This window comes from Archocentrus centrarchus, chromosome 4 (assembly GCF_007364275.1).
Source record: "Archocentrus centrarchus isolate MPI-CPG fArcCen1 chromosome 4, fArcCen1, whole genome shotgun sequence".
Classification (NCBI taxonomy): Eukaryota; Metazoa; Chordata; class Actinopteri; order Cichliformes; family Cichlidae; genus Archocentrus; species Archocentrus centrarchus.
The window spans coordinates 24207546-24218089 of NC_044349.1; the positions used below are offsets into that span (position 1 = coordinate 24207546).

Genomic DNA, 10544 nt, shown 5'->3' on the forward strand with positions numbered 1-10544 from the left:
TCTCACAGTTTACTTCTGCCACTGAACTTGGTGCATGTGAAGCCTAGGAGGCTAGCTCAGTCACTATAAAACACTTCCCGTCTGTTTCAGTTACTCCCTCTGCTACTTTTTTCTCTGCCTCTTACGGTTTCATTTGTGGAGTGGCACATTTTGAAGCAAGTTTGTTTCTTCTTGAGGTTGCCATGTTTATCTTTTGCTTTAATCGTTTTTTAGTCAGAGCTTGAGGTTGGCACCGGAAAGGTTATGTCTGTTCTGAGGGCAAACCTGCTCTCTGAGCTAACCTCAGCTTGTCAAAATGGGGAAGAGCAGTTACAGCGGAGCCCCCTCAGTATGCACTCATTTATACTCCTTTCTTCCAGTTACACTTGATCTACATGTGCCATTTAGTATCAACGTGAAGTTTTCTCATATGCATGATGCAGTTTTATTTTTTACACAGGCAATGCTCTCTAAAATGCTTGCTATTAGTGACTTTAAAGGGAAGGAAAACATGTTTGAGCAGATAAAGACAGTTGTAAAGACCAAATAACTGCCTCCTGAGCAACATCTCCTGAGAAACATCTGCCAGTATTTTTGTTAGTATTCCTTAAACCTCTTCTAATGTAAGACACTGATAATTCAAGCCATCTGACAATCACTTTCTGTCTTTAATCAAATTAAATTTATCCATTCGCATTCACTTTAAAATGCATATATTTACAGAGCAAAAATTAAAAACCTGCAAAACACTTCTGAGACTATACTTAAGCCAACATATCAAAGTGACATAGCTGATGTTTAGCAGATAGTATAATGCTTGCTGTGTCCACATCTCAGTATGATGACATTTGCTAACCACCACTGAAAAAAAAATGCAGTTCTGCAGGTTTTTGGTTAATGCACAAACATATCAGGCAAACTTGACGACAGCACAACAAATTTACTACAGTTCTTCCTGACGTGACCTGATGGATGCCAGGACCAGAGTTCATGATAGTTCACTTATCGGTTGCTAAGATCTATTAGTAAATATAAACACCATGGTACACTGTAAGACAAAAAGTCAGGGGGACAGGAAATGTGTGAGCATTTATATTCTAGGTACATGAATGACTACAGCAAGTTTAATTCTACCACCATATGTTGCCAGCGCAGATATATCATTACTGATAAGCAATGTGACAGCATTAACAAATGACTATAGGTGGCACTTAGGTAAGTGCAACAACACCTGTGTGATGCAACTGACAATCCAGCACTTCTATGAACCCCCTTTCACCCAGCATGTGCACGCACACATGCACGCACACGCACGCACACATGCATGCATGCATGCACACTACCACTACCCCAACCACACATGCACAAGCAGACACACAGTTTGCTCTCTGGTGTCTATGTTATAAAGCTACCTTAAATGAACATTGGTAAATCACTCCTATCCCAGAATGACTCACACATCCTCTGGCTTAAACGGCCAAAACATGACTTAGTGCTTGGTGGAAAAACCTTTATTGTCAAGCACAACAGTAAAACATTTCTTGTAGCTGGTCACCAGGTCTGCACACATCTCAGGAGGAATTTTGGTCCACTCCTCTTTAAAACAACTCTCTAAATCCTTTGGGTTTCTTGGCTGCTCCTTGGCAACTCGAAGCTCCACAGAGGATTGAGGTCTGGAGACTAGCCACCCCATGACCTTAATGCGCTTCTTGTTTTGCCACTCCTTTGTTGCCTTGGTGGTATGTTTTGGGTCATTAATATGCTGGAAGACCCATCCATGACCCATCTTTGGTATTCTGTCTGAGAGAGGCTGGAAGAAACTGATTCTATGTGTTCTTGTGCAATATTTTACAGTACATACTGTAGCCCTGTCCATTGGCCCCTCAATGCAGTGAAATCGCCCCATACCATTGCAGAAAATCAGCCCAAAGTATAATGTTTCCACCTTCGTGCTTGACTGTGGGGAGGGTGTTCTTAGACTCATACTCAGCATTTGTCTTCCTGCAAACACGGTGGGTCGAGTTGATGCCAATGAGCTCGATTTTGGTTTCATCTCACCACAGCACTTTCTCCCAAACCTTCTCTGAATCATTTAGATGTTCACTGGCAAACTTATGATGGCCCTGTACATGCGCCTTCTTGAACAGGGGGACCTTGTGGGTGCTGCAAGATTTCAATGAATTACAGTGTAGTGGTGTTCTTGGTGACTGTGGTCCCAACTGCCTTCAGATAATGAACAAGCTTCTTCCGGTGTAGTTTGACCTGATCCACCACCTTTCTAATAATCATCCTCACCCCATGAGGCAAGACCTTGCATTGAGCTCCAGACTGAGGGTTAGGTTGTCACAGTTGTCACCTTCTCACCAAGCTTCTTGCTGATGGTCTTGTGGCCTGTTACAGCCGTGTGCAGATTTACAATCTTGTACCTGGCATCCTTTGACAGCTCTTTGGTCTTACCCGTGGTTGTGGAGAGGTTGGAGGAAACTGATTCTGTGTGTTTTATATACATAATGAATTGAGACAGGAGCATCTATAATTGATTGATTGATTGATTTCTGGTTGGGTTGTAGGGGATCAAATACTTATTTAACTCAATGACATCCAAATCAACACATGAAGTCCTACAGCAGTCTGACCCTATAGCAGCATAACTAAGGGATTGTTCAGGGTCACCTGATACAGCCCAAGCTATAAGCTTTATCAGCAAGACCCATCACTAATGGGGATATCCTCCTGCAGTTAATGAAAATCTGCAAAACCATTTTGCCCTAAACTTTCCAAATACTTTGCCACCCCTGGGTTAATAAAGATATAATACATATTCCAGCAAAAACATGTTTTCAATATTAACAATACAATACAAAACAATTTTAAGCATGCTGTAAGAGATTGATACTCTGTGATTACCTTTAACATTTCTACAAATACTTTTTGGTAACCACATCCTGGAACAGACAAAAAATTTCCATGGTAAACAAGTTAGAGAAAGTACATACAGTACTCTTGTACAAGGGTGTATACTATATAATGTCTATTTATGTAATCTATAACAATAAGCCAGACATAATGCATACTTACAAGGTATTCACATCATATTAAACTGTGTGTACAGGAATATTACAACATAATGCACCCATACTACACAATCTGCTGATATCAATGCATTATGTATAACATTACTATAATCTTAAGGCAACTGTACAAAACATAATACAATCATGTTTTTTTTTACATTTGAGCAATACTGATGAGCAGTAGGTATGCCTAGAAATTTGGGATTCCCCTGTTACTATCTAGCTACTGCTAGCTGTTCAGTGACCTAGGCCAGTTGCTAGATATGGGAAATCCACAATTTCTTCATTTCAGTCAATAAAGGTTAAGTAGGTATAGCCAATCACATGGCACAATATGATCACATGATTAGGCTAAGCCAATCAGCCATGAGAAAGAGGCTGCCTATCAATAGCATATATTAGCATCCTGAAATCCTCCATGTTGTTTACTCTCCACTTCAGATAAATACAGCCAAAGCGTACTAAACATCCAGGAATATGAATATCATTTTACACTGGAGGATAAAAAGGAAAGTTTTGAGTCTCATTTTAAGTAGAGAGGGTGTCTGTCTCTTGAATCCAAACTGGGAGCTGGTTCCACAGGAGAGGGGAGTGACAGATGAAGGCTCTGCCTCCCCTTAAACTTTTAGAAACTCTAGAAACCACAAGTAAGCCAGCAGTCTGAGAGTGAAGTGCGCTGTTGAGATAATAAGGTACTATGAGATCTGTAAGATGTAGTATGATGGAGCCTGAATTTGTATGTCAGGAGAAGAATTTTAAATTAAATTCTGGATTTACCAGGGAGTCACTGAAGAGAAGCTAATGTGGGAGAATTATGATTTCTCTTTGTTGTCCTTGTTAGCACCCTCACTGCAGCTTTTGGAACTTTGAAACAATTTTTAGGGAACTTTTAGAACAACCTGATAATAATGAATACTCCAGCCTAGAAGTAATGAATGTATGAACTAGTTTTTCAGCATCGCTCTGAGACAGGAGATACTGCGCATCCACCTAACTTTAACCCACAGGAGGGACAGCATGCAAACTCCACAGTCAATACAGCTTTTCCACAATAAATATAACTAATAATCAGTTTTTGTGGAGAACTTTTAGCATCTATTTAGCTCAATGTCAACGTATATTCAGCGATGGACTGCAATATAGAGTGAACTTCTCCAGCTCCATTTATTTCACTCAACATACACAATTTCTGCACATTCTGAGTGAGCTCTCAAAAAACAGTTCCCTTTTTTCATCACCCATAATGTCTTGTTTTAATTTCATTAAAACCGAAACCCTCGTTTGTCATGAAAACATGACAGAAAAAAACATGGTGGGGTGATTATAAATTTAGATCACCTTCGTCTATTCCTGTGTTCAAGGGCTCACTCTTGTATTTTCCTCATCCTCTGCTTTGAGAAGGGCTCTTTGGGTCATAATGATATTTACCCACTTCAGTGTGTGGGAGAGTTAAGGATGCATGTTCCAAAGGTGTATTAAGCAACCAGGGCCTCTTCATATGCTAAACAGCAAGTGCTTGGATGCTCTGCCAGAGGGAGGCGTTCAGCGCTTCAGGACGCACAGTTCAGGCTAAATATAAATACGTATTCAACAGGGGAGTGAATGGGAGCAGACAGCATGAGAGGGCCTGACATTTAGGATCATGAAAGTGGCAGAGGACTTCATTAACCTTAACCTCAAGGGTGATGTGGAATATCCTCACTGATTGTTTCGAGAATCTTAAAGGTGATCTTCCTCTGTACTCAACACTAGACTTTGAATTTGTTGCAAAACTAACCACTTCTTGTTTTCGAATCTCTTTCTGCTTTGTGTCTGTAGTCCGCCTGTATTAACCAATCATGTCTAAGCAGGCTCTGCTTGCATGCAGGTACACAGTCTCAAAACCACCTGCTACTGACTGACAATGATTTAGCTTTTCATCAGCTTTAACAAAAACTTCTCTATTTGTAAACAATGACAAACAGGCAGAAGAGGAAGCGCTGACCAGATATGTGGCGGCTACACCGAAAGCACAGACAAAGCGGCCTTTGCCCTCAGAGGCTGTCAGCAGACTAGCCAAGGGGTTAATCAGAACCAGGTGCTTCAAAATAAATCTAATTTTTTAAAATTATGCAAAAATACTAGAGCAGTGACAAAATCTAGCAATTTAATTAGTTTTCAGTGTTTTACACCAAAGAAAAACTCTGTTTTACATGGAGATTACATTTTTAACATTAGTAAATGCAAAATGTAAACAAATTCAAACATATTTCTTTGGCATTGTTACCACATAATCAAATATGTAGTCATATGTCTAATGGCGAGAGACGAAGTGGCTCTTTATGACCTCGTAGAAGCGGGGTTTACGCTTCTCATCTGGTTGCCTTGGTGGAGAAGAGGATGACACTGTGGTGGAGGAGGCAGAAGAAGCCTGTAGTTCTCTCTTTGACGGTGAATCTGAGTCATTGGATAGTCTCTTGTCCGCCCCTGACAGGTGAGAGGACTTGCCTTTAATGTCTTCTGTGCTTGGCCTGGGAGCTTTGCTAAGCAGGTCTGAATTCTTGTCATCTTTGTTTAAGCGGTGCAGGCCTGCTTGGCAGAGAAGGGCCTCCTCGCTTGCCATCTGGGGGCTCTGACTTAGGGTGACGAAGCCGTAGGGGGTGGTGATTTTGGTTAAGTGTGGCAGGGAGAAAGCAGCTTTGCTTGCGGGGTCAAGGCAATGCTGGGTCTCACTGTAGGAGCAAGAAGAGTGCAGCTCCCTCTGAAGGAGAGACCTCCTCTTGGTTAAAGGGTCTGAGACACACCGCTCAGCTTTGCGTTCTGACCGAACCAAAGCGAAGCTGGAGAATGATGCAGCTGATGAGATGGTGGTGCAGGCCGAAGAAATAGATGACTCTGGCACTGTCTCTGAGCCCCCTAAGCCTCTTTCTGTCTCTTTGTTACTTTCCTTGTCCAATGATCTTAAGCCAGTCTGCACAGACAGACTTGGTATGGTGAACTGTGGGATGCTGTCAGGTGTCAGGATATTTGGAAATATGTTCTCATGGGAGTCAAAGGACTTTGCATTGTTGGTACCCCACAAAAGCATCTGGATCCCATCTGTGGGGAAATCATCTGAGGCTTTGGTTCCACCGCCGATAGCTCCAATGGTGAATGTTCTGGTGATGGGATTTTTATTCATTTTTAAATCTCTTTAACCCGCTTTGCACACAAGCTCAGAGGAGTGGGGAGAGGCAGCTTTTATACTATTCTACTTCCTTTTGTCCTCCAGGAAATGCATCAAAGGATGCGTAAATGTGACGAAGACAGGTAGAGGAAACGCTTTCCAATTAGGGATGTCAAGTATGGAAGCTCTCTTAAACCTCTTCATGTGCTAAAGAGCAGACAGGGCAGCAGCATGTCCTCAGACTGAGACGTAACCAACCAAGTCTGGTGAATAAATGAAGGATGTAGATTTTGAAAAGGAAATAAAAATTTTATAAATAAATTGTTTCACAGTTTTTTATGCACAGCTAGGCTGGTGCTATAGCCTATTTTATTAGTGACTAATAAAACAGTGAAGAGCATCCATCACACTCATAAAGGAGATTTCTTAAAATTGCATATTTTGCCCAACCAAATCTCAAAGATGTACTAAGATATCAAAGCATTCAAGTAACAAACCAGCTCTCTGCATATATATATACTCGAATTCTAGGAAGTCTGTGCTTAAAACTTATTTATACTTGATAATACTAGAAATACTAGAACTAGATAGTTCTAGAAAAATGTTATATTGATTAATAAACTGTAACGCTTGCTAAATATATCAGAGGGCCTGATATATTGGCCAATATTATCTTTTTGCTGATATATTGGCATCACCATTTATAATGGCCGATAAATGAAAATGAAAAGAGAAGGGAGAAACACGGTTCAACCATGTGATGAGTGTTAATGTTGCAAAGTTTTTCCACCAGAGGGCAGTCTGCAATTTCCCTGCTAGCAACACAGCACAGACACAACAAGCAGCTGATCTGAGCAGAGCGATTAATCCATGAGCTGTTGGGACAACAAAACATGATCATTTTTAAAATGCTATTTTAGTAAATAACTACATATAACAATTTTGTTCGCCTTCTACTTCTTCTTTCAACTGGTCCCTTTAGGGGTCACCACAGCAGATCATCTGGCTCCATCTCACCCTATCACCAGCATCCTCCGCTGACACACCAGCCTTCTGCATGTCCTTGTCCCTACATTTAGAGTTCCTATACTCTCCTCCACTCTCCTGCCTTTCCTTTGCTCACGGTGCTTCCTAACACGCCTTCCCCCATGTCCTCTTTCTATGTCTCCAGCCAACAGTAACACAGTTTCCACTGGCACCCTGTTGGCCAACAGATCCTGCCTAAAATTGCGTTTTGGAGATGCCCAGTCGTCTAGCCAATTTGGTCCTTGTCAGATTTGCTCAAATCCTTACACTTGCCCATCTTCCTGCTTCTAACACATCAGCTTTGAGAACAAAATGTTCACTTGCTCCCTAATATGTCCCACCCACTAACAGGTGCCATGTGTAAGTCTGCGTCACTAACATGATTTTGTCACAAAAGAAGTACTGTTTATGAATATCAATCAAGAGCTGAAGTCAATGTTTCCTGGAATTTCCAACTTATTACGAATATAGAAAATATGTGCAGTGTGTTCATGTTCATATAAATATGCACTCTAGCCTGATGACTGTGTACACTAGAGCATGTTCAAATAAAACAAGGGAGGCTTGTGACGCCAACACAGATAATTTAAATCTAGCACCATGAGAAAGCACCTTTAAAAGAAAAGTTTAACAAAATCCATGTAACTCAAATAAATATCAGTAATATTTTATATTAATTTCATTTAAAAATGGATTTTAGCTGTTACACGGGTAAGCTACCTGTTTACTTTATAATTATAATTTATATTTGATGTATGCACTAACGCAACATTTACAGGCATTACATGCATTAGATGAAGTTAGACACTGCACACAAGCTATGGAAGCTTGTTTCTGCCATAAAAAATTGCCATCTATAAGGTATCTCGAAATGTTTTGTTTCATTACCCGTTTATGACTCCCGCCCCCGCCCCTTTTAGGTTAGGCCTGCCTTTCCTTGGCTCGATGGAGGTTAATTGGCGACATTAGTTCATTGGCTCCCGCTGATTGCAGCAGGTGCAGTTCTCTGCATTGATTGGCTACACCATGGAGCCTTCAGGATACATTTTACCCTTGTGATCCTCCGCAAGTTGTTATTTCTCAGTTTGTCCTCCTTATTATACCCCCTTCAGGTTCGGGCTTTAGAAGAATGACTCTTGAGGGCGACAGAGAAATTTTGGAGGTGGAGCAGGAGCAGGAGCAGGAGCGGGCGCAAGAGCAGGCCCAAGAGCAGGCCCAGTCCGAAAATACTGAGGTAAGGGGGGTGGTAGCTGTAGCTGCTCCAGTCCACTCACATGAGCAGGAAGCCTGTTTGTGGTTTCTCTCACCGGTTCTGTCTCCTTACCTACAGGACAGAGTTGTGAGGAGAGACGGTTTGTTTCCCTCCCTGCTGCGCGGCCTCTTTTGGCCCTTTGGCATCGTTGTACGTAGACTTAATAAATTTACGCTTTATTCTTTTAAACTTTAGAAAAATAACACTGCTCTGACTTGCAGGTACGTGCATACCGTGGGTTTTGGTGGGTGCTGGGTTTCCAGCAACCAAAGGAAAAAGTCATTGTAAACCCTGCTGTTTCAAGCCCTGCACGCCACAGCCTCACAGGGCGCAAGCGCCTGAGCCGGGTCACCCGCCTGCTGCTGTCCGTCCTGCCCCGCTGGATGCAGAGCGCCCTCGGCTACCCGGTGTCCAGCAGAATTGGACTTTCGCTATCCCCAGGTATTCTTGTCATGGCGTTTGGTGAGGCACCGGTTCATTTTCTCTGAAATATTGGCGGAACAGGAACCTGACTGAAGCCACTTGAATTGTCGCTCTACATAATGACTTAAAATTAACTAATGCATTGGAACCTAGGTGACGTAACTTGTATATTAGTGGTTAAATGACTTTAAAATTTTATGTTTGACAGTGCACCTAAATCCAACTCTTGACCCTTTTTTTTTTCCTGAGACATTTCAACTGGTAATGTGAATAACACAGCTTGTAGTTTCACCTTTTTAGAGTAATGTTTTGGGTATACCTAAGCCAAGGCTTTTTTTTTTTTTTTTTTTTTTCCCCTCCTCTCCCCCAGGAGTTTAATTGAAACTGCAAACAGTAAAAAATGGGACCTGTTGCCAGACTGTCTCTGCCTTGTGCGGCAGTTTATTGAACATAACTACTTTGTATTACTGCCACTTTTTTGTATGTAGCAACCATCAATTTGTCAACCAACCTTTTCAACAGTACAGAGTGTCAGATACTAGAGGGGTGGGTGGTCTCTCCCCATTTTGAGTGGCCCTTGAGTCAAGGAAGTTCATGCATTATTTTATCAGAAATCAGAGTGTCTCCTGCTAAGCCTTGTGGAAAGGGCAGTAAGCGAAAGCAGGATGATGTGGATGAGGACGATGATGACGTGGAAGAGGAGCAGCAGACTTGGGTGGAGGCACTTTCTCAAGAACTTGCTGATGAGGGACCCGAGATCGACCCTGACTATGAGGTTGGTTCCTTTAATGCTGAGCTGTACAGTTTTTTTTTTTTTTTTTTTTTTTTTTTAATTTTAAAACTGTCTGAGGTACATCTTGCAGCATGGCTTTTTAAATTTATTTATTTTATTTTTTTAAATTAAAGCCCAGTACTGTAGAAACAGAAAGTGAAGAGTACCGCTTGCACAACGACACAGAAAGTGACCTTGAGGTTTCGGAGAAGGGTGTCATCATTGAAGATGTGAACATGGTGAGGTGACTGGCAGCATTTTGCTAAATGGATTATGTTGACTGGATGATGCATCAGCTCTCCTGTCTTGTCTTTGCAGGGAGTTGGTGTGTCCATTCCTGCTGAAGTCCCCTGCCCTGCTGTTTAATGTGTCATATTGACAGTGTGTATTCTCTTTTGTATGTTTATATTTGGTAATTCAATAAAACTTTTCCCCTTTGCCTTGACCTGATTGCATCTTACCACTAGATGGCAGTAATGCTTTTTGTAAGGAGTCCTGAGTGCAAGAGGATCTGAATTATAAAATGCAGCAGTTTCTATAGATAAAGTTGCTGCTAATTAAAAACATGTAATGAATGTCTAATCTGGTATCAATGGTGCAAATGCCTCAGCTTTGCCTTTTTTGGATGTGGGAGCTTCTGGTTTCTGTCTCTTTGGGACAAAGATTCCCAAGCTAAATGGTGTCAATGGACACTTTGTACGGTGTAATTCATAGAACCTGTAAAGATTATTTAACTTTCTTTAGGCAGATGTGACTCGTACTGTAGTGACCATTTATTTTTTTTTTTTTAACTCTTATAGATACTTTATTGACCCCCCCCCCCCCCTCAAATTATTGAACATGATCAATGCTCAGTTTCTCTGGCTGCAAGTC

At 41.5% G+C, this 10544-nt stretch overlaps 1 protein-coding gene across 1 annotated transcript; it reads left to right on the plus strand.

The window, feature by feature from the left end:
- Nucleotides 1-3724: 3724 nt before the first annotated feature.
- Nucleotides 3725-10131, plus strand: org (oogenesis-related gene). Its single transcript, XM_030728319.1, has 7 exons — nt 3725-3745; nt 8337-8458; nt 8555-8626; nt 8698-8917; nt 9511-9674; nt 9806-9910; nt 9990-10131. Exons 2-7 carry the CDS (start codon nt 8354-8356, stop codon nt 10035-10037), a joined length of 714 nt encoding a protein of 237 aa, XP_030584179.1. The 5' UTR covers nt 3725-3745; nt 8337-8353; the 3' UTR covers nt 10038-10131.
- The last annotated feature ends 413 nt before the right edge of the window (nt 10132-10544 follow it).

Excerpts from the sequence above, each read along its gene's own strand:
- org (XM_030728319.1), top strand. The coding sequence starts at position 8,354 with ATGACTCTTGAGGGCGACAGAGAAATTTTGGAGGTGGAGCAGGAGCAG. Across the intron at positions 9,675-9,805 it reads AGATCGACCCTGACTATGAG|CCCAGTACTGTAGAAACAGA; the intron begins GTTGGTTCCTTT and ends TTTAAATTAAAG. Across the intron at positions 9,911-9,989 it reads TCATTGAAGATGTGAACATG|GGAGTTGGTGTGTCCATTCC; the intron begins GTGAGGTGACTG and ends TTGTCTTTGCAG.